General features: G+C 44.1%; 1 protein-coding gene across 1 annotated transcript in view; it reads right to left on the minus strand.

Annotated features, from left to right (window-relative positions):
* The window catches only part of LOC123756207 (uncharacterized), a 376309-nt gene that overhangs the window by 312263 nt on the left and 38906 nt on the right, over positions 1-25140 (minus strand). The window contains exons 3-4 of the mRNA XM_069336649.1: positions 5398-5589; positions 2731-2843 (exon numbers count right to left, since the gene is read on the minus strand). Of these exons, the coding sequence (XP_069192750.1) occupies positions 2731-2843; positions 5398-5589 (305 nt within the window). The remainder of the gene's footprint in view (positions 1-2730; positions 2844-5397; positions 5590-25140) is intronic.

Below are 25140 nucleotides of genomic sequence, written 5' to 3' on the forward strand. Positions count from 1 at the left end.
GAATGTGAATGGTGAGACGTTTGTGAATATTGCGCAGTACGATTATTATTATAGAGAAAATCCACAGAATGCGTGATAAGGATTCGAATTTATGCGTGTGTCTAATGTGTGTCTGGGAACACCCAGCACATTAGTTCCAAGCGTCATCACGGCTCCTGTGGATTTTCTCAATGATATATCACGTTACTGTGATTTATGTGTGTATTATTAATATTATTTTTATTTCACGTGTTGACGATTGCCAAATTAACTTTGACCGATTGCGATAATCAGTAGGTCCCATGTAGGAGTCGAACCTGCTCACTTTGTTGTCTCAAGACACCCGCACGAGACCACCACCATGACATGGTAAAAGTAATACAATTCGGGATTTCACTGAATCCTCTCCATGTCCAGTGGCTTCTATTGAAACCAGTCAGGGTTTCACGAATTGTTCCCCACGAACGTTGGCGGTGGTCCAGTATTGTCACCGCCATTGTTCCCCACGAACGTTGGCGGTGGTCCAGTATTGTCACCACCATTGTCCCCATGAACGTTGGCGGTGGTCCAGTATTGTCACCACCATTGTCCCCATGAACGTTGGCGGTGGTCCAGTATTGTCACCACCATTGTCCCCAAGAACGTTGGTGGTGGTCCAGTATTGTCACCGCCATTGTCCCCAAGAACGTTGGCGGTGGTCCAGTATTGTCACCGCCGTTGTCCCCACGAACGTTGGCGGTGGTCCAGTATTGTCACCGCCATTGTCCCCAAGAACGTTGGCGGTGGTCCAGTATTGTCACCTCCAACACTTCTCCTCAAATGTGATTTGCTTGTGCATTTGAGGAGAAGTGTTGGAGGTGGCACTACTGGACCACAGCCAGACTTTGTGCGGGGCAATGCGTGAAACCCTGACTGTCTTTTAATAGGAGCAACAAGACACAGAGGTTTTCTTGAGATTATTTCGGGGCTTTAGTGTAAATGGGGCCTCGTAGCCTGGTGGATAGCGCGCAGGACTCGTAATTCTGTGGCGCGGGTTCGATTCCCGCACGAGGCAGAAACAAATGGGCAAAGTTTCTTTCACCCTAAATGCCCCTGTTACCTAGCAGTAAATAGGTACCTGGGAGTTAGTCAGCTGTCACGGGCTGCTTCCTGGGGGTGGAGGCCTGGTCGAGGACCGGGCCGCGGGGACACTAAAAAGCCCCGAAATCATCTCAAGATAACCTCCCCGCGGCCCGGTCCTCGACCAGGCCTCCACCCCCAAGGAAGCAGCCCGTGACAGCTGACTAACACCCAGGTCCCTATTTTACTGCTAGGTAACAGGAGCACAGGGTGAAAGAAACTCTGCCCAATGTTTCTCGCCGGCGACTGGGATCGAACCCAGGACCACAGGATCACAAGTCCAGCGTGCTGTTCGCTCGGCCGACCGGCTCCCGGTCGAGAGGATTCAGTGAAATCACGAGATCTAGAACTTTTACCAAGTCATTGTGTAGTGGTCTTGGGCGGGTGTCTTGAGACAACCAAGTGAGCAGGTTCGAATCCTCCTCGTGGGACCTACAGATTTTATCATTGATGCATCAGGTTATTGTGATTTCAATGTGAATTTGATTTATTGCTATGGAATGCCATTATTATAATAAATATTTTTGTTATAGCACTCGCCAGTGATATATTATTTGGCTCAGATATACACATTCTTGTAGTGACTTACATATGTGTACATACTCACAAATTATTATAGAGTGCACATATTTACATATGTAAAAATGAGCATTAAGCTTGATGATTACTATAGTACTTGAGTTAGGACATTTGATTACTTACTGATGATCATAATGGATAAAATTAATTAGGACTGATCAAGTGATGCCAGATTATTTCATCTTAAATAATATTTTTCATCGTAAATAAGATTTACGATACCTATAGTGCATATTACACAAAAAAATCATGGCTGTTATTGACATTCTATTCAAAAGTGGCATTTTGTGTGCAGGAGACAACAGAGACCTATAATATTAGCAGGACCAGGCCGGACCTAGAAGACTTGCATAGGACGCTTGCCCCTTCTGAACAACAACTAATTCTGTTCGATACTGTGAGGTCACATGGGTGGCTCTGGTGAGGGTGTAGGCTACGTGTACTCTGATGAGTGTGTAGGCTACGTGTACTCTGGTGAGTGTGTAGGATACGTGTACTATGGTGAGTGTGTAGGCTACGTGTACTCTGGTGAGTGTGTAGGCTACGTGTACTCTGGTGAGTGTGTAGGCTACGTGTACTCTGGTGAGTGTGTAGGCTACGTGTACTCTGGTGAGTGTGTAGGCTACGTGAACTCTGATGAGTGTGTAGGCTACGTGTACTCTGGTGAGTGTGTAGGCTACGTGTACTCTGGTGAGTGTGTAGGCTACGTGTACTATGGTGAGTGTGTAGGCTACGTGTACTCTGGTGAGTGTGTAGGCTACGTGTACTCTGGTGAGTGTGTAGGCTACGTGTACTCAGGTTGAGTATGTTCCCTATACTACAGTCAGTGTGGTAGAAGTAGTTATATGATCGTCACAACAGGTCGAGAGTTTAGCGTATGCCTTTATTACCACATAGCAGTTAGAGGTTGTGGTTGTGGTTATTACCACACAGCAGTTAGAGGTTGTGGGTGTGGTTATTAGCACTCGCTGGTCGCAAGTGACTGGATGCTCTGACAAGGAGTGTCCCAACAATTAATGGTAGTCGTTCTAGAGTGACCCCGAGAGTACTCACGTGACAGTAATGGTACCACTTGTTGGTAGCCAAGTTGGAGGACAGAGCGTGGAACACAGCGAATCCTCCATACTTGGGACGGATCCTCTCGAAATACACATCGACGGAGATAGCTGAGGGGCGGGAGGGAGACATTAACAGGGAGAGATTGGGAGGGAGAATGAAGGAAAGAGAGGGAGCCAGTAGGTGGAGGGAAGGCATCAAGGCGGAGGGATATGGAGGGAGCCAGCAGGTGATGTGGGGGAATTCACTCTAACATATAATAAGATTCAAAGGATAGGAGAACCATAAAATTAGTATGGACTCAGAGAACCAGTGATCTATGACTTTCAATAATAATTTCAATAATAGATTTAAAATTAATTTAGAGAAATGGATTGTAAAACTTTTATTAAATTTAGAGCTAATCCCTTACACATCTTTTTTTTTTTTTGGGGGGGGGGAGGGTTAAATTCTATAATGTTAATATATCAATAATTTTAAAACAACATGTTCATAAATCATTAGAAATCAATAAGACATGGGTTAAATTTCTAACTACAGTATGGAACAAATAACGGCTCAGTTGCCAAAGTTGAACGTAGAATGCGTCCAGCAACTATGACCCGTTTAATCCTGTCTGAGTTGATATCTCTATCGACATGTGACTGTACTGGTGGAATTTCGTCTCCCTTGAAGTTAGCTCCACGCTGAAAGAGTAACCATATGTAATTTCCACTTCAGAGTAATATAAGTTCATTTACTCACGTTATCCGAGTGGATTGGGGGTCAAATTTACAAACACGGGGGGACGGGGGGGGGAGGTATTACACTCCATGCTGTATAACGACAGCACTGGAGGAAAGACATAAACCAAACCAGCATAAACATAAAAAACGGACAAATTAATATGAATGTGGTACTCACCCTTGCCGGTCGCGGTGTCCGTAAACTTATTTATGGAAGCTGTCGAATGGTCGATAATAAGGATCGATAATCTATTATCGACCAGAGTATGGCTGATAATAAGGATCAGCTCCAGGACAGTAGATTGTAATGGCGTCTATCTCTGCCGTCTCCTCGCTAGTGACTCATGCGACACCTAGCGTCAAATGCTGGAACTTCGGAACTAATTCGTGATATTTTATTCAAGTTTCCGAATGGATGGAGACATTACTGACGTTAAGTTACATCATAATAACGTGCGTTTTATAACAACAGATTAACTCTCACCATGCAAATCCTTTAATCTAAGTGACGTTAGATGGACGAGAGATATTCATAGTGAAAATTCAGTTCATTATTTTGTTTACTGAATTAGTTGATCGCAGCTGTATAAATCTAATTCCAATAAACAATTATGTAATTTGTTAACTAAGAATGAATCTATTACTAATCGATACTCCTTAATAAATAATACAATGCTAGACTGGATTTAATCCTATTCATGAAAGTGTGGAAATTATTCTTCCTGGCTGGGTAGCTGACGCAACCGTCGCCATAATTTCTAGGAAGAATCTGGCGCTTCTACGCCTCAGTTTAATGAATTTATTATTGCTACACTACAACTTAGTAGTATTAGTAAATTATATTCCTGAGTAAAATAAATTTATAATACTGCACTAGGGGTTAGTATTTGGGTGTTGGAAATTTCCAACAGGTGAAGGGAAGGGATCAAGGCGGGGGGAAAGGCAGGGAGCGAGAAGTAGGATGGGTGGGTACTTGCTTGTTATGGATCCAGCAGGAGAAGGATTGGGTTCCTGACGGTTAGGGATCCAGCAGGGGAAGAAGAAGGCTCATTATACACACCACAAATTTGCCATATTGAATTACGTAACAGCATTCAATGATTAAGTAATTACGCTGTTAGTATTAATCATCATGACATAATACCCAATAGTTTACCCAACAGTTGGATGATATGTGTCGTCAAGAGAGGCTTATTATCAGCATCTATTAAATCATCATTAATTAACCAACGCTTCAAGTCATCAAGTATGTGTTTACCAACATGACAGATAAAGTAGTGAGACTATGTAGGGTAGCCTCTCCTTGGGGCAGGAAGAATAAGTGCCACATTTGTCAATGTGTATGTAGTGTAGATAGCACTCATTGGGCAAAGGATTGATGGATATAACTTATAATATAGTAACGTCATTGATTTCAAGATAATTTTGAAAAAAAATAGTTTTAGAGCAGTATTACAGGTAAGTAATTATCAAGAGAAACGCCTAAGGTAGTATCCCTAGCATTTAAAATACTCCCCAGCCCCCGTTGTAAGCCTGCAACCCGTTCTCAGACCAAGTCCATTCCATCTAGCGGTTGACCCCAAAGACGCATTCATCAATTTTAACATGTTCATTCAAAATAGGATTTTTTCAAATATAAATTAATATTTTTATATATTAGCATACTCTGCTTATTAGGCACTGGTTAGGTTAGTTTAGGTGTTTAGGTTCTGTTAGCGATTATTTGTATTTGAAGTTCGTGGGTAAAGCATTCACAGTGTTGTGGTTCGGACAAAAGTCATCAGCCAAGCATTTGTTCCGGAAATGTACGATCCTCATCAGTTAAGAGTCGTGTGTAAAGCTGTTTTTATTCATAAACAGGGGGTTTGGCGGGTGCATGGAATGGACTTTGGCCTTTGTTTTCGGGGACGGCCTGAAACCAGCAGCCGCCCATACTCACGAAATCGCTCGTAGTCCTCAGCATCGAGAATGTAGACCACGGCTGTTTCAAGTCGAAACACTATGATGTTGAACCTGAAGCAAAGGGTGTAGTCGGCTCTGAGGGCGATCTGCTGCCCGTACTGTAGCCAGGTGGTCCCTCGCCTCCCTCCGTCCCTGTTAAAGGTCAACACCCGCACTGTCTCCACGCCTCCTGGGGCACCGAGAGAAATGGGTAGACGGAGAAAGATTTGCTTCTCTGGGTAGATCGGGTTAAAGGTAGATGAGAAATGAAACAGATATATTGCATAAAGAAGGTTGTAGAAATTGGAAATTAATAGTGATTTTTTTAGCAGACGAGCTGTCCACCTTGCTGACATGACATGGCATGTTTTGAGGGATGGGAGGGTGTTTGTTTTGTTTCAGTTTTATATTTTGCTGCAGCAACCTGCAAATGCATGCAAGAACACGTTTTCATTTTGCAGAAAGTTGAAGCAAACAAACTAACAATCGAGAGCACATGCCGAGGTCCACTGAATCTCAAAGAGAATGAGTTATTTGTCAGGGGTGTTGGGTATGCAACTGCTATTGGCCACTGGTGGACACACCAAACGGGAGGTTCTGGCCAGCCCTATTATCCAATCGAGCATACAGGTAGCTCCTGCCACTGGGTCACTAGTTCCTCAACTGCATAAGCAATCTAGAGGATAACTAATGTGTCCTCACATCAAATTTTGTATTTAGTGTTTGAGACTATGGGGTCTTGATACCCTGAGCCATCCCAATTAGTGTCAAGTTGCAATTAATGATTAAATACAGCAAAATAATGTGGGCAGTTCTCAGAAAGAGGATAACGGAAAGAAAGACACGTTTACACAAAATAACATTTTAATATAATCAAATGCAATATTTTTCATTAATAACTGGGGACACTTCTTTAGAAAGAATCAAATGTATTCTCTGGGTGGAATTCATTTATCTAGGGCTGGTGTTGTTGATGTTGCCAAATAATTGGAATCTTGTTGGAGGAATTTGTCTGGGTTTAAACTGTTAGTTGATAATGTTATGACAATCGATCTAGGAAAGAAGGCAATAAAAGTATTTGTTGGCAGGGAAAATGTTTGGGTAAAAACAACAGGGAATTAAGACAGGCCTCAAGATAACAATAGCCTTAAATTCTCAAGATATCACATTAACATTGTGAGGGGATGGAATTTCCAGCTAGCTTTCTAGACTGTGTTGGAATGTATAGGTGCACTCTAGCACTATAAACAAGAGTGCACAGGTCATTCTTAACCAGATTCCATGACTCGTCCCCGAAACATCTCTTGTTTAGAGTCTATGCGTAGCCTAGGCTCTCAGCTTTCCAGTGAGGCCACGATGACCGTCGTAGCACACCGGAGTGTAGAGATACAGCATTTAAGATGTTTCACATATAAAATGTTTACAGGAAGTTTGCAGTAGGGTGAGCCAACGGCTCTCAGGGCTTGTAGCCACGCTGGCTGGTAAGCCGTGACGTCAACCCCAGGTCACGTGACGAGAGGAAGAGCCCTGATTCGTAGCGGCACAAGTAGGCTGTTTGCCGCACTTCGCAGTGATTGGTCAAATCTAACACAGAAGGGAGAAGCTGGGTGCGTTTCTGCCACGTCTCCTTCAAGGCATTCTGAAACCTGGGTTGTCTGGCCAAGACGTGCCAGGAGGTGGCGGCCAGCCAGGCCACCACAACCTCCATTATCGCGGAGTTAATCATCAATTCTCTTAATCCTTTCCAATTCCTGCTTCGTGATTGTTTCAGAATCCAATTTGCACGAGTGGATAAGTTAATTAAGGAGTTGAGACAAGAAATTAGAGTGTCTTAACACATGTTCAACAGAGGCAACAGGGCTGTTGTCTTGAATCCGTGTCTATTGCCAGCATCTTTTAGTCATCTGTTCATATGACTAAGATGCCTGGCCGAGGTGGAATGAGGGAAGGTTCTCCAGTGACTGTGGTTATTCACAGAATTACGGCCCACCATTGTGGACATTGGAATTTCACCACACCATGTCGCCATTACGGCCGCGCCACCACGCCCTGTGTACGAGCAATATCCCACTCGTGGTGTGTGGGAGTGTGTGTATTCACCTAGTTGTGCTTGCAAGGGTTGAGCTTTGCTCTTTCGGCCCGCCTCTCAACTGTCAATCAACTGTTTCTACTACTACTACAATATATATATATTTTTCCACACCACACCCACACGCAAGGAAACACCCCGTGACAGCTGACTATCTCCCAGGTACCTATTTACTGCTAGGTAATAAGGGGCATAGGGTGAAAGAAACTCTACCTATTGTTTCATGCCGGCGCCCGGTATCGAACCCGGGACCACAGGATCACGTGTCCAGCATGCTGTCCGCTCGGCCGTCGGCTGCTGTATGTGTGTGTGTGGATGTACGAGTCATCCAAAGCCAGCTGTGTACGCCTGGTGGGTACACCACTGGCCCTCACCGTGTCAACCCCGAGGCCGCGGCGCCGTGATCATTTATCTGGTACCCTGTGTTTAACATTGGGTCACACCCCGTGGAGGACGTTGGGTGATCTTCAAATCTTCAGTGTACTGCAGCCCTGTGGTTGAGTGAATGTGGATGACTGGAAGTGAGGAGACCAGTTTTAACGTGAGTACTCAAAACTATGTACTGGTGCTGATATCTCAGAAACTGACTCGCAGTCACGGGTCCGGCTAGCTTTGCCCTATTAAACACCTGGTTAGGTGACAGGGAGCCCAGTCATGTCTGATACACCTATAAGAACGACTACAGTCTTGTACGGGATCACCATATCCCATGCTACATGGACATTTCGTTCCGAATAGCTAAATCTAAAACAACAAACAACAACATCTGGGGGGAAAGGCTGTCAGTGAAGTCGTTAAAAAGTGTGTATGAAATACACAAGGGAATACACTCTGGGTCTGTGGAACTAATGTGTATTAAGTTGAGAGATTTTCATTGTGGTTTTACTTTGAATAGGTCAATATATGCCATGCTATGTACCATTGTCCATGTATCTCATTCCAGGAGAGTCCAGTATCCGGCAGAGGTAAGGGGTGAGCAGTAGCGTCAACCCTGTGTCTGTAATTACTGTGATTTATTAGTGCTGTGTTTAGATCAGTATGTGGGATTACTGAGTTATTGAATTGTGTTTTTTGGGCATTAATTATATATATTTATATTACTGGGCTGTGTAACCCGCGTACCTGTATCCAGTGCTTGCTTGACTGTGCGACAAGGACTTAGTGGAATCTTTAATTGCTCAATTAAGGATTCAGAGTTAATTAGGGGTAATTAACATCACCAAGGGAATTCACGTTGTTTTGATGAGAGCTATCGTGAGTGGCAGATTGAGATAATGAAACGTTCTGTATTAATTTCCTGTCTGGTTGACAGTAATTAATTGCTCAAGTTAATTAGGGGTAATTAACACCAGTTATAGAGAGTAACAGGTCTGTTGAGGTAACATCTGTGGGAACCGACCTGTGAGATTTATATTTATTTAATTGATATGAATTTATATAGAATTTATATTTACGTTAATTTATATATTTCGATAACAATTGGTATGATGCTAAGTGGACTGTATTTCTGCAATAATCTCACAAATCGATCCATACACATTAGGGGGGGGGTTATATTGAATTTATATATATATGCAGCCAATCAAACTACAGTATTAACTACATATATTAGTATACATTGAGGAGGTTCCTTATGTTATTGTACAACAGGCTTAGTCCAACAGGTATAACTGGGATGCAAAGAACCCGGTTGCGACCCAAAGTGGCCGTAACAATATATAAATATATATAATTTATATATATTATATATAATTACTGCTGACACATGTAGCCCAAAGCTATCAAAACGTTAATGGAACCCTAAGAAGATCTCGCACGCCTTAATTAACTAGGTGAAAGATTATCGACCTCACGGATCGATAAATACTCCAGGAAATTTATGTTACTCGGCTAAGTGGACGGCTGACACTTCCAGGAATGCCTTGTCACTCGCCACAATTACGTTAACACGTCAGACACAAATATATATATATATATATATATATATATATATATATATATATATATATATATATATATATATATATATATATATATATATATATATATGTCGTACCTAGTAGCCAGAACGCACTTCTCAGCCTACTTTGCAAGGCCCGATTTGCCTAATAAGCCAAGTTTTCCTGAATTAATATATTTTCTCTAAATTTGTTCTTATGAAATGATAAAGCTACCCATTTCATTATGTATGAGGTCAATTTTTTTTTATTGGAGTTAAAATTAACGTAGATATATGACCAAACCTAACCAACCCTACCTAACCTAACCTATCTCTATAGGTTAGGTTAGGTTAGGTAGCCGAAAAAGTTAGGTTAGGTTAGGTAGGTTAGGTAGTCGAAAAACAATTAATTCATGAAAACTTGGCTTATTAGGCAAATCGGGCCTTGCATAGTAGGCTGAGAAGTGCGTTCTGGCTACTAGGTACGACATATATATATATATATATATATATATATATATATATATATATATATATATATATATATATATATATATATATATATTTATATATATTTATATATATATATATATATATATATATTTATATATATATATATATATATATATATATATATATATATATATATATATATATATATATTATATATATTTATATATATATTTATATATTATATATATATATAGACATTATAATGTCTCACACTTGCCAAGGCCCTGGGAACACAACAAGAAAATAACTACAATCTGGTATCACTCCACAATAATCAATTGCCAAGAATCACTGGCGTCATCCACTGACACTATTATCTGAGCGCTCAGTAATGGAATTCCACTCCTGCAAGATTATATCACATGGAATAATATCAACAACAATGATTTAATTATCACAATTCTACCAGAATCGGATATAAAATATTCTATGTAAACTTGTTTCCATGTGTACCACACACACACACACATGTACATCTGTCTACACAGGATGTAAGTCCCTCTGAACTGACAAGATATCAACAAGGGTGATAATCTCATGCGTCCACACTTCACTTCACCACTATAGGTGCTTAGTGACAATGCGACGGAACACCTGATCTTGAATTCAGGCTTAGAGAATATAATTCGCCAGAATACACATATAAGTACTTACACATTTATACAGCCGGCATCACACACTCACACAAGTGTATACCTGCTGTAGTTGACTGCCTCATGGCGAAGGAGCTGGCTGGTGCGTACCTCACGTGGTATCGTTCGTACAAAGATGACTTGGCGCGTCTTTCGAACCCTCCCTCACAACACAGGGCTCGGTTTGCACCCCTGACCCACCGCGTGAAGCGGTACGTTCGTACACAGATGACGCGCACAATGTATAGCGTCTTACACAAACATGGGAAAACTGCCATAATCACCGACACGAATTTCCCCGTTCCCATCGACTGCTACAGTGCACAAGCAGGAATTAGAACGTCAATAATCACTGGAATGGGGACTTACAAGTCTGTTGCTGCTCGTATGCAAATTACCCACCTCTCAGATTGTCTACCCAAAGCACTCCCTCTCTAACTACGAAGACGACTGGATTCTAATGCGGTCATCGATGGAGATGAGGCAGGAGGCGGAGTAGCAGAGGACAGTCACCACGACGTCATCTTAAATAATTTGGCCTAATGGGTAAGAGAGACATTAGGCTATGATGGTGACTGGAGCAGAATGATGCCTAGAGAGAGAAACACGCTGGCGATCCCGTGTCCCCTAGAAAGAACCAATCAGAGGGAGACACACAACAGCCTATCCCTCTCAACCAATCAGAGACGGCGTAGCATGGCCTTGGGACGACTCCAAGATGGCGGCTGAAGCCCTGGGCACTCAGCTGGTTGAGTGGCAGTTGGCCCATGGTCACACCAAGCTGTCTCAGGTCTCCCAAGATTCCCACACAATTCTTGAGTCCTCGCTCCAAGCCATACAATGAAATGATGCTATTGGTATATCTCTGTCAAAAGACGTGCTACCCCGGCCAGGATAACATTTCTGCAATGCTGATGACTGGGCTTTGGGCTCTCACATGAGCCCAAACACAAGATGTTTCGGATACTATTTAGCAAACTTAGGTCTGCGCCTTTAACAAGTGTACTTAGGAAGTGTACTGGCCTCCACATGCATGTGGATCCAGTGTAAGTGAGCTGGTGAAACATATCCTCACATCTAACTCACATTCATTCATCTGAGAAGCTTTCTAAGACATCTTCATTCATCAAAGATATTCACAGAGACATCACAATTATTCTCAGAGACATCAAAAGTTATTTACAGAGACATCAAAAGATATTCTCACTCATCATAGAAACTTTCTAACTTACCTTCGTTCAGCAAAGAAACTCTCCTTCGGAAATCATGTTGTTCTCTAAAACAGCAATGTTGTTCTCTAAGACATCAAAGGTAATCTCAGTCATCAAAGTTGTTCTCGAAGACATCAAAGTTATTCTGAGAGTCATCAAAGGTATTCTCTAATTCATCTTCGTTCATCAAAGTTGTTCTCTAAAACATCAATGTTGTTCTCCAAGACAACTTCAGACATAAAATATATCTCCGAAATGTAACTAGATCAGCTTTTCATATCAAACTTAAATCCTTATAAAATATATACCTAACCTATTCCCCCCTCCCCCTGTTGTAACTTACCTAACACAACCTAATTTACTTAACCTAACCTAATGTAACTAATCTAGCCTAACCTAACTAAATGTAACCTATCTAACTTAACCTATCTTATCCTAACTTAACTAATCTAACCTAACCCAACCCAACCTAACCTATCCTAAGTTAACCTAACCTAACCTATCCTAACTTAACTAATCTACCCAAACCCAGCCCAACCTTACCTAACCAAACTTAACCTAACTTGCTTAACCTATCATATACTAACTTTACTAACCTAACCCAACCTAACCTAACCTAATTTGCATAATCCAACCTATCCTGACTTAACATATCTTACCTAACCTAACTTAAATCTAACCTAACCTAACTTAACGTAACCTAACCAAACCTAACTTACCTAACCTATCCTAACTTAATGTATCTTATCTAACATAACCTAACCTAATTTGCTTAACTTATCCTAGCTTAACTAACCTAACCCAACCTAACCTAACATAACTTAACCTTACTTGCATAACCTTACCTAACTTAACGTATCTTACCTAACCTAAAATATCCTAACTTAACTAACCTAACATAATTTAACCTAACCTAACTTGCTTAACCTAATCTATCCTAACTTAGCTAACCTAACCTAACTTAAACTAACCAAACTTTTCTTGCATATCCTAACCTAACCTACCCTAACTTAACTTGCTGAACCTAGTCTATCCTAACTTAGCTTAGCTTGCATAACCTAACCTATCCTAACTTAACGTATCTTACCTAACTTAACCTAACCCAACCTAACTTAATGTAATCTAACCTAACTTACCCTAAATTAACCTAACCTATCCTAACTTAACTAACCTAACCTAACTCAAATTTACATTGAGTGTTAACTTAACCCAACTCAACTTAACTTAACTTACTTAACCTATCCTAAGATAACTTACCTAACCTCCTCCACCTAATGAATCTCACCTAACAAAACGTACCCAAACTGACATAACCTAACTTATGTAATGTATCATAACTTATCTACCCTTACCTTCCCAACCTCTCCCACCTAACCTTTACTTAGCTTATATTCTCTCATACTTTTCCCCTTTTAACCTAACCTCCTTTTGATCTTAGTATATTTAATAGATTTTATATAATTTGTTCCTATTCTCCACCCTTTAACCTAACCTTTCAGATGTAGCTTTATTTATCCTTTTTGTATATTTTTACCCAAATCCACCATTCCACTTAACCTTCCTTCCTTCTTTTACTTTGTTTTCTTATATAAGTTTGTTTATCTTAGTAAGAATAATAATGTAAGTATATTATTAAAGAGTTAGATCTACTAAGACTTGAGATTGAAAAAAGAAAAAGCAAGAGACCAAAGGAACGAGAGCATGTGAGGAAGAGCAAGGGAGGGAGAGAGAGAGAGAGGGGGAGAGAGAATGAGGGAGAGAGAAGGAAGTAGGAAAGGTGAGAAGGAGGGGAGAAAGAAAGAAAAGACGGAAGGGAGATAGAGAGAAGGGAAAGGGAGGGAGGAAGAGAGATGGAGGTAGAGAGAAAAGAGTGAGAGAGAATTAGAAGAAGAAACAAAGTAATAGAAGGAAGGAAGGTTAAGTAGGATGGTGGATTTGGGTAAAAATATACATAAAGAATAAACAAAACTATATCTGAAAGGTTAGGTTAGAGGGTGGAGAATAAGAACAAAAATATATAAAACATAATAAATATACTACGATCACAATGAGGATAGGTTAAAGGGGGAAAAGTATGAGAGAATATAAGCTAAGTAAAGGTTAGGTGGGAGAGGTTGGGAAGGTAAGGGTAGATATATCATGATACGTTACATAAGTTAGGTTAGGTTATGTCAGTTTGGGTACGCTTTGTTAGGTGAGAGTCATTAGGTGGAGGAGGTTAGGTATGTTATCATAGGATAGGTTAGGTTAGGTAAGTTAAGTTAGGTTAAGTAAGTAATGTTAAGTTGGGTTAGGTTAAGTTAGTTAAGATAGGTTAGGTTAATTTAGGTTAGGTCGTGTTGGGTTAGGTTAAGTTAGGTTAGGTAAGATACGTTAAGTAAGAGATAGGTTAGGTTATGCAAGCTAAGTTAGGTTAGGTTAGTTAAGTTAGGATAGGTTAGGTTCAGCAAGTTGGGTTAGATTAGGATAGGATATGCAAGATAAGTTAGGCTAGGTTAAGTTAGATTAGGTTAGTTGAGTTAGGATTGATTAGGTTAAGCAAGTTAAGTTAGGTTGTTAGGTTAGGTTGGATTAGGATAGGTTAATTAATTAGGATATGTTAGGTTAGGTTAGGTTTGTATCTGTAGGTAAGATACATTAAGTTACAATAGGTTAGGTTATGCAAGTTAAGTTAGGTTAGTTTAGATAAGGTTGGGTTAGCACAGCAAACACAAAACGTTTGAAAACTTTCATATACAGTTTCACATAGGTGTATGAATAACTTGTATTGAGAATGGTGAAGGAGAGCATTTGAGAAACTTTTATTCCAAAAATTCAAGCATATTGAAATTTTAATATATGGTTTTTCTAAAACTATTTTATTCTTAATGTATTACAAATAGATTTTACATGATAATATATAAAATTTATGGTCTTTTTTGTCAAATTCATTAATAAATTGTGAATGATATTTAATGGCTGTATGAAACATTCAAAATACATTTAGTTATTCTATTATCAGATAAAATTAGTTTTCATAATCTTGCTAAAAATTGCTCTTTTAAAACAATTTGACTCCTTATGTATTCCACTAAACACTAATACCATGTTTAAATAAAAACATTATGTATTATTCCCTAAAATAATTGATATAAATTGTAAATGTTGCTTGATTGATATGTGAAACATACTTAAAACTTTTTATTGTCTTATATATTGACGTGTTCTTATTAACTATCTCAAGTGAACAGTTTATCAAAGAAGAATATTAACATTCGGTGCTGGCAGGTGACAGCTGGGTGTGGGTGACAGCTGGGTGTGGGTGACAGCTGGGTGTGGGTGACAGCTGGGTGTGGGTGACAGCTGGGTGTGGGTGACAGCTGGGTGTGGGTGACAGCTGGGTGTGGGTGACAGCTGGGTGTGGGTGACAGCTGGGTGTGGGTGACAGCTGGGTGTGGGTGCTAGCTGGGTGTGGGTGCTAGCTGGGTGTGGGTGCTAGCTGGGTGTGGGTGACAGCTGGGTGTGGGTGACAGCTGGGTGTGGGTGACAGCTGGGTGTGGGTGACAGCTGGGTGTGGGAGACAGCTGGGTGTGGGTGACAGCTGGGTGTGGGTGACAGCTGGGTGTGGGTGACAGCTGGGTGTGGGTGACAGCTGGGTGTGGGTGACAGCTGGGTGTGGGTGACAGCTGGGTGTGGGTGACAGCTGGGTGTGGGTGACAGCTGGGTGTGGGTGACAGCTGGGTGTGGGTGACAGCTGGGTGTGGGTGCTGGCTGGGTGTGGGTGCTGGCTGGGTGTGGGTGCTGGCTGGGTGTGGGTGACAGCTGGGTGTGGGTGACAGCTGGGTGTGGGTGACAGCTGGGTGTGGGTGACAGCTGGGTGTGGGTGACAGCTGGGTGTGGGTGCTGGCTGGGTGTGGGTGCTGGCTGGGTGTGGGTGCTGGCTGGGTGTGGGTGCTGGCTGGGTGTGGGTGACAGCTGGGTGTGGGTGACAGCTGGGTGTGGGTGACAGCTGGGTGTGGGTGACAGCTGGGTGTGGGTGACAGCTGGGTGTGGGTGACAGCTGGGTGTGGGTGACAGCTGGGTGTGGGTGACAGCTGGGTGTGGGTGACAGCTGGGTGTGGGTGCTAGCTGGGTGTGGGTGCTAGCTGGGTGTGGGTGACAGCTGGGTGTGGGTGACAGCTGGGTGTGGGTGACAGCTGGGTGTGGGTGACAGCTGGGTGTGGGTGACAGCTGGGTGTGGGTGACAGCTGGGTGTGGGAGACAGCTGGGTGTGGGTGACAGCTGGGTGTGGGTGACAGCTGGGTGTGGGTGACAGCTGGGTGTGGGTGACAGCTGGGTGTGGGTGACAGCTGGGTGTGGGTGACAGCTGGGTGTGGGTGACAGCTGGGTGTGGGTGCTAGCTGGGTGTGGGTGACAGCTGGGTGTGGGTGACAGCTGGGTGTGGGTGACAGCTGGGTGTGGGTGACAGCTGGGTGTGGGTGCTGGCTGGGTGTGGGTGCTGGCTGGGTGTGGGTGCTAGCTGGGTGTGGGTGCTAGCTGGGTGTGGGTGACAGCTGGGTGTGGGTGACAGCTGGGTGTGGGTGACAGCTGGGTGTGGGTGCTGGCTGGGTGTGGGTGCTGGCTGGGTGTGGGTGCTGGCTGGGTGTGGGTGCTGGCTGGGTGTGGGTGCTGGCTGGGTGTGGGTGCTGGCTGGGTGTGGGTGCTGGCTGGGTGTGGGTGACAGCTGGGTGTGGGTGACAGCTGGGTGTGGGTGACAGCTGGGTGTGGGTGACAGCTGGGTGTGGGTGACAGCTGGGTGTGGGTGACAGCTGGGTGTGGGTGACAGCTGGGTGTGGGTGACAGCTGGGTGTGGGTGACAGCTGGGTGTGGGTGACAGCTGGGTGTGGGTGACAGCTGGGTGTGGGTGACAGCTGGGTGTGGGTGCTAGCTGGGTGTGGGTGCTAGCTGGGTGTGGGTGCTAGCTGGGTGTGGGTGTAAGCTGGGTGTGGGTGCTGGCTAAGTTTGGGTGCTAGCTGGGTGTGGGTGCTAGCTGGGTGTGGGTGTAAGCTGGGTGTGGGTGTAAGCTGGGTGTGGGTGCTAGCTGGGTGTGGGTGTAAGCTGGGTGTGGGTGTAAGCTGGGTGTGGGTGACAGCTGGGTGTGGGTGCTGGCTGGGTGTGGGTGCTGGCTGGGTGTGGGTGCTAGCTGGGTGTGGGTGCTAGCTGGGTGTGGGTGTAAGCTGGGTGTGGGTGACAGCTGGGTGTGGGTGCTAGCTGGGTGTGGGTGTAAGCTGGGTGTGGGTGTAAGCTGGGTGTGGGTGACAGCTGGGTGTGGGTGCTAGCTGGGTGTGGGTGTAAGCTGGGTGTGGGTGCTAGCTGAGTGTGGGTGCTAGCTGGGTGTGGGTGCTAGCTGGGTGTGGGTGCTAGCTGGGTGTGGGTGTAAGCTGGGTGTGGGTGCTGGCTGAGTGTGGGTGCTAGCTGGGCGTAGGTGCTAGCTGTGAGTGGGTGCTAGCTGGGAGTGGGTACTAGCTGGGTGTGGGAGCTAGCTGAGTGTGGGTGTAGCAGGGTGTGTGTGTAGCTGGGCGTGGGTGCTAGCTGGGAGTGGGTGCTAGCTGGGAGTGGGTACTAGCTGGATGTGGGAGCTAGCTGAGTGTGGGTGCTAGCTGAGTGTGGGTGCTAGCTGGGTGTGGGTGCTAGCTGAGTGTGGGTGCTAGCTGGGTGTGGGTGTAGCTGGGTGTGTGGATGTAGCTGGGTGTGTGGGTGGAGCTGGAGTTGAGTGCGGCTGGGAGTGGGTGTAGCAGGGTGTGTGAAGCCGAGTACAGCTATAAAGATTAAGAGGCTTGATGAACTGTCACAGGATGCGATCAAACTGTTAGTGTTTCCATCCAATGTGATATTTTGGTTTATTAATACATCTTAATAATATATGTATATTTGTTTCAACTTATATTACAAGACAGCAATGAAAATAGTTATTACACAGTTTAAAATGATTATCTTGCTATAAATGTTGGGATTAAAATAAAAATAAATAAGTACAAAAAATGGCCGCCGAGCAATACTGACACAGTTATCGACAGGTTCAACTGTCCTCCCCCCCTCAGTGTGTCTCCAACCCCAGTCCAGGTAGGATATATACTCACCCTCCTCTGTTTGGTAAGAATTGAATACTACACACACACCACCACCACACTATAACCACATTACCCCACTACCACCACCAACACACAATAACCAAATCACCACCATTACCACACTACCACCTCCACCACACTACCACCACCACCACCACACTACCACCACGACACTACCACCACCACCACCACCACCACACTACCACCACGACACTACCACCACCACCACCACCAACCTACCACCACCACCAAACTACAACCACCACCACCAACAAACTACCACCATCACCACACTACCACCACCTCCACACTACCACCACCACACACTACCACCACCACCACACACTACCACCATCACCACACACTACCAACACACATTACCACCACCACAACCACACTACCACCACCACAACCACACTATCACCACCACCACACCACCAAAACTCTACCACCACCACCACCACACCACCACTACCATCACACTACCACCACCACTACCATCACACTACCACCACCACCAAACTACCACCACACTACCACCACCACCACACTACCACCACCCCATTACCACCACCATGACACTACCACCACCACCACCACTGTTGAAAATTTCTAACAGTTGTTCTCATCCCTAATTCAACAGGATGTATTTCCTGTATTAGGCTTCATACACATCTAATATTCATTTACTAATCCTTAATACAACAGAATGTATTTCCTGTATTAAGCGTAATAATTAACTAACACAACTAATATGTTGCTTAGTATTGTAGAATTTACTGTATTAGGTTGTGGAACATCATGTAATTTCTCCTAGAATTGTGTAGTGTTGCGTCAGCCAATCACAGAGACTAAATTTCCACATACCTGTAGATCTAACACAGATGTAACCATTTACTTCCATTTAATAGGAATAATTATTTAGTAATAAGTTTACCTTTAGTATACAACAGGTTACTGGAATTTCTTTACCCAGCTTAATCGCTGTTCCAGTAAATCATATCATAATCTAACATCATTTCCACCACCAAGCAAGTATTGTTTTATTTGTGCAGTCTATATTAACTGACTTGCACTGTGAGACTTAAACATCACCACATAAATTATAAAGAGTGTTCATAAACGCCCCTTCCCTATTTAGCTTTAATAAATAAATTAAATAAATATAATTTATACTCGAACCCTCACGGTGAGCTAACGCGCATGCGTGACTTTCGGGAGGGAGGAGAGAGGACTCTCGCCATTTTCGATCAAGAAGCGTGAAGGTGCTCCGAAGCGGTCCAACAAATCTTACCATTCTGACGGCATCCTTACATCCCTAGATGCTGGATTGAGGACACAGCTTACCAGAATCACGGACACCAGTTCGGCAGGCATTTTTACCTCATTTGTTCTATTTAACGAGCTCTTAAATAAGATCATGTAGGTGCCATGTCGTTATGCTGCCGGCGTAACAAATAATCCCATGTAAGTGCAGCTCTTTCCCCTCCAAATATTTAGATATTACCTTATATGTGTAAGATTACTAGTTTGGGGTGGAAATTACGGAATTATCATTATTGCAGCATGGTGCAACACCCTTGAGGAAGCATGTGACCGCCATACCCTCACGTGCTCCAAGTATCACTATCTCAAACTGTTTCCAGACTGGCGTACAGTGGACTGCATCTACGTCCCTCTGACACAGCTGAGATTTAATCAGTTTTCATTGTAGATAGTACCTTATTATTCAGAGTCCATATATATATATCTGATACTGCCTTTTATGCATTATTAATCTTCACATTGCAGTAGTATTTTTTGCATTACATAATTTACTCATTATCTATGTGTGTGCATATTATACTTATTATTATTATTGCATAATATATGTTACACATAGATTAATCTCATAGAATACCCCCCAAAATGTGTCATGATAGGCTGGCTCTAGAATTATCTAATTTACAGTCATTGCTTAATATAATTTATTCACATATAATCATAGATCTATAAGCCACTGATTTTCTCATTTCATTACTCATTCTGGTCCTTCGAGCTATCTTAGAATTAATCATTATTTTGCATTCTTAAAATTATACATTTTATTAGTATTATACTGGAGCCAGAATTCCCCCCAACCACACTACCACCATCACAACACTACCACCACACTATCAACACACCACCACCACGACACTACCACCACCACCACCACCACACACTCTCTCTCTCTCTCTCTCTCTCTCTCTCTCTCTCTCTCTCTCTCTCTCTCTCTCTTGTACTCTCTCTCTCTCTTGTACTCTCTCTCTCTCTCTTGTACTCTCTCTCTTTCTCTCTCTCTCTCTTGTACTCTCTCTCTCTCTCTCTCTCTCTCTTGTACTCTCTCTCTCTCTCTCTCTCTCTCTCTCTCTCTCTCTCTCTCTCTCTCTCTCTCTCTCTCTCTCTCTCTCTCTCTTGCTCTCTCTCTCTCTTGCTCTCTCTCTCTCTTGCTCTCTCTCTCTCTTGCTCTCTCTCTCTCTTGCTCTCTCTCTTGACAAGGGGCAAAATGGCAGGACGCAACAGGGACATAGAGAACAGCCAGAGTGACCAAACAAAGGAAATGTTAACCGAAGTTCTGGAGGAATTCAGGAGGGAGATGCATGAAATGAGGATTACAATTAACAATCTGCAAAGTGAGCTGACATCAGCAAGGGAGGAGATCAAATCCCTCACAGAGAAAAATAAAGAGACCGAGCATCAGATTATCATCCAAAGGGAAAATGGGAATGTTACATTGGAGTGAAATGCCTCTGTACCTGAAACATTTGCGGACATACTGAAAAAGAGCTCAGAAGCAATGGACACAGTGAGGGAGGTAGCCATGCAAGCAGCTACCTCACAGGAAGCAGCAAGGTGCACCACTCAGCTGCTGGAGAGAAAAACATCAGTGGCAGTTGTAGGCATCAAAGAACAGGAAGGATCCAACAGGCAAGAATGGAATAGCAAGGATAAAGAGGCAGTACATGGGCTACTGAAGGGGTTACAGATGGAAGGGGCTGAACAAAACATTGAGAAGGTTTTCAGGTTGGGCTGGTACAACAAGGACAGAAACCGACTTGTAAAGGTGGTGTTTACAAACGAAACCACGTAGGAGGATATTCTCGAAAGGAAGAGTTGTCTGCAGCATGTGGAGGGATACAAAAAAGTATTCCTGCAGAGGGACAGGAAGAAGGACGAGAGAGCCAGGGCAGCAGAGGCAAGGATGAAGCGCAGTGAGAGGAACAATCCAGGAAATCACAGCCCCCAACACAACAGTCCTAAAGACAAGAGGGGAACCCAAAACCAACATCCCAGCAACACCAGAAGGGAGGGCAACACCACCACCCCCCTCTGCATAGAAACCCTCCCTTCCCTTCACCCTACCTGCCCCCATTCAACCCTCCCTCCCCCCCCACCCCATTCTGACCTTGTCACCCCTTCCCCATTCCCATCATGTCCCCCCTCCCACCTTTCCCCCCTTTCCCCCCTTCCCCTTCATCCCATACCCCTCCCTATTCCTCCTCTCCCCTCACCCCGTATCCTCCATGTCCTCCCATATCTCCTTAACCCACACCCTACCTGTCCCACCTTCCCTTAAACCCCCCCCCCCACCCCAAAATCCTCTGAGACACTGCAAACCACCTCACAGATCTTCTCATCCATGGAACAGCTTCCCACACCAGCAGAATGCTCGCCAAGAAAGGGACAAGAAAATGAACAGAAGAAAGTGAGCTTCAAGGCAATGTACACTAACATAGATGAGATTACAAATAAAACAAGTGAACTCAGAGAATGGGCACTAGAAGAAAACCCAGACATAATAGCACTCACAGAAACATGGCTAATGAAAAACATAAGAAACGCAGTGTTTCCACAGGGCTACTATGTAGTGAGGAAAGAGAGAGAAGGGTGAGGAGGAGGTGGTGTAGCTTTGCTACTAAGAGAAGGTTGAAGTTTCGAAGAGATGGTAATTCAAACTGTGAAGGTTTCAGTGACTACATATCAGGCACCATAGCAACTGGAGGACAGAAAATTAGAGTACTAGTCATATATGACCCCCCACCGAATGACAGAAGACCCAGACAGGAATATGATAGAAACAACTTGGCCACCATCAATATAATAGAGACAGCCGCTTCTGTGGCTAGCAGGAACGGATACAGACTACTAAGCATGGGAGACTTCAACCATGGGAAGATAGATTGGGGGATCAGAGACCCACATGGAGGCCCAGACACATGGAGAGCTACGCTGCTGGATGTGGCAACAAGAAACTTTCTAAGTCAACACGTCAAGGGACCGACAAGAATGAGAGGAGGGGATGAACCAGCCTTGCTTGATCTGATATTTACCCTAAATGAGTCGGATATAAGGGAAGTTAAGTTGGAAGCCCCCTTGGGAATGAGTGATCATAGTGTATTGAGCTTTGAGTACCTGGTTGAGCTAGGAATTATCACCCCCAAAAAAGAACTGGGAAACAAAGATCTGGCGTACCGAAAGGGAAACTATGAGGAGATGAATAAATTCCTATGGGATATAAATTGGGACACAGAACTCGGAACCAAGTCTGTACTTGCCATGATGGACTATGTCACCCAAAAAATGTCAGGAGGCTGTTAGCAGGTTTGTCCCAACTCGACAGGAAAAAACAGAGAAGCAAAGGAAGAATCCTTGGTTTCATAGGGAATGTATGAAAGCAAAGGAGCTGAACAAAATGGCATGGAGGAACCTCCGTAATAACAAAATACCAGAAAGTAGAGAGAGATGCCGGAGAACCAGGAACGAATATGTTAGTATGAGAAGAGCAGCTGAGAAAAGGTATGAAAATGATATAGCTAATAAAGCCAAGACCGAACCAAAGCTGCTACACAGTCACATGAGGAGGAAGACAACAGTGAAGGAACAGGTGATGAAACTTTGGGTGGGCGAGGACAGGTACACAGAGAATGACAAAGAGGTGTGTGAAGAACTCAACAAAAGGTTCCAGGAGGTCTTTACAATAGAACAGGGAGAAGTCACGGCGCTAGAAGAGGTGGCAGCAAACCAGGTGACCTTGGAAAGGTTCAAAATTACAAGAGATAAGGTCAAGAAGCACCTATTGGAGCTGGATGTGAGAAAAGCTGTTGGCCCGGATGGAATCTCACCATGGGTATTGAAAGAGTGTGCAGGAGCACTTTGCTTGCCACTCTCCGTAGTGTATAGTAGGTCACTGGAAACGGACACCTACCAGAAATATGGAAGTCTGCTAATGTAGTACAAATATACAAAAAGGGTGACAGACATGAGGCACTGAAATACAGGCATGCAGTGTCCTTAACTTGTATACCATGCAAGGTGATGGAGAAGATTGTGAGAAAAAACCTAGTAACACATCTGGAGAGAAGAGACTTCGTGCTAAGCATCAACATGGGTTCAGCGAGGGTAAATCTTGCCTTACAGGCTTGATAGAATTCTACGATCAGGTGACAAAGATTAAGCAAGAAAGAGAAGGATGGGGGGACTGCATTTTTTTGGACTGTCGGAAAGCCTTTGACACAGTACCCCAAAAAAGGTTGATGCATAAGCTTGAGAAGCAAGCAGGAGTAACTGGTAGGGCGCTCCAGTGGATAAGCGAGTACCTAAGCAATAGTAAGCAGAGAGTTACAGTGAGGGGTGAGACCTCAGAATGGCGTGAAGTCACCAGTGGAGTCTCATAGGGCTTTGTGCTTGGACCTATCCTGTTTCTGATATACGTAAATGATCTCCCAGAGTGTATAGGCTTATTCCTCTCAATGTTTGCTGATGACGCCAAAATTATGAGGAGAATTAAGACAGAGGAGGACAGCTTGAGGCTTCAAGAAGACCTGGACAAGCTGGAGGGATGGTCGAACAAATGGCTGTTAGAGTTTAACCCAAGCAAATGTAATGTAATGAACATAGGGGTAGGAAGCAGGAGACCAGATACAAGGTATCATTTGGGAGATGAAATACTTCAAGAGTCAGAGAGAGAGAAAGACCTGGGGTTTGATATCACGCCAAACCTGTCCCCTGAAGCTCATATCAAGAGGATAACATCGGCAGCATATGCCAGGTTGACTAACATAAGAACAGCCTTTAGAACCTTGTGTAAGGAATCTTTCAGAACATTATATACCACATATGTCAGACCAATCCTGGAGTATGCGCCTCCAGCATGGAGTCCATATCTAGTCAAGCAAAAGACTAAACTGGAAAAGGTTCAAAGGTTTGCCACCAGACTAGTACCCGAGCTGAGAGGTATGAGCTACGAGGAGAGACTACGGGAATTAAACCTCACTTCGTTGGAGGACAGAAGAGTTAGGGGGACATGATCACCATATTCAAGATTCTCAAGGGAATCGACAGGGTTGATAAAGACAGGCTATTTAACAAAAGGGGCACACACATTAGGGGACACAGGTGGAAACTGAGTGCCCAATTGAGCCACAGAGATATTAGAAAGAACTTTTTTAGTGTCAGAGTGGTTGACAAATGGAATGCATTAGGCAGTAATGTGGTTGAGGCTGACTCCACACACAATTTCAAGTGTAGATATGATAGAGCCCAATAGGCTCAGGAACCTGTACAGCTGTTGATTGACGGTTGAGAGGCAGGACCAAAGAGCCAGAGCTCAACCCCTGCAAGCACAACTAGGTGAGTACAATTAGGTGAGTACCACCACATCACCACCACCAGCACACTACCACCACATCACCACCACCACACTACCACCACATCATCACCACCACCACATTACCATCACCACCACACTACCACCACCCACCACCACCACACTATCACCACCATTCCACTACCACCAGCACCGCCACTACCACCACACTACCACCACCACCCCACTACCACCACCACCACCACCACACTTCCACCACCACAACACTACCACCACCACAACACTACCACCACCACAACACTACCACCACCACCACACTACCACCACCACCACACTACCACCACCACCCCACTACCACCACCACCACTGCCACCACACTACCACCACCACCACACTTCCACCACCACAACACCACCACCACCACCACCACCACCACACTACCTCCACCACCCCACTACCACCACTGCCACCACACTACCACCACCACCACACCACAGGAGGGGTAAAAGTTAAAGAATGACAGAGGCGAGAGGAAGGATGTTGCAAGGACCGCGCAAGATAGCGAAGACAGTAGCTATCACGACGGTCCTGGAGAGATAGGAAGCCAGTGTCAACATACAAGCTGAGGACGGGAGTCGAA

This window comes from Procambarus clarkii, chromosome 36, assembly GCF_040958095.1.
Source record: "Procambarus clarkii isolate CNS0578487 chromosome 36, FALCON_Pclarkii_2.0, whole genome shotgun sequence".
Classification (NCBI taxonomy): domain Eukaryota; kingdom Metazoa; phylum Arthropoda; class Malacostraca; order Decapoda; family Cambaridae; genus Procambarus; species Procambarus clarkii.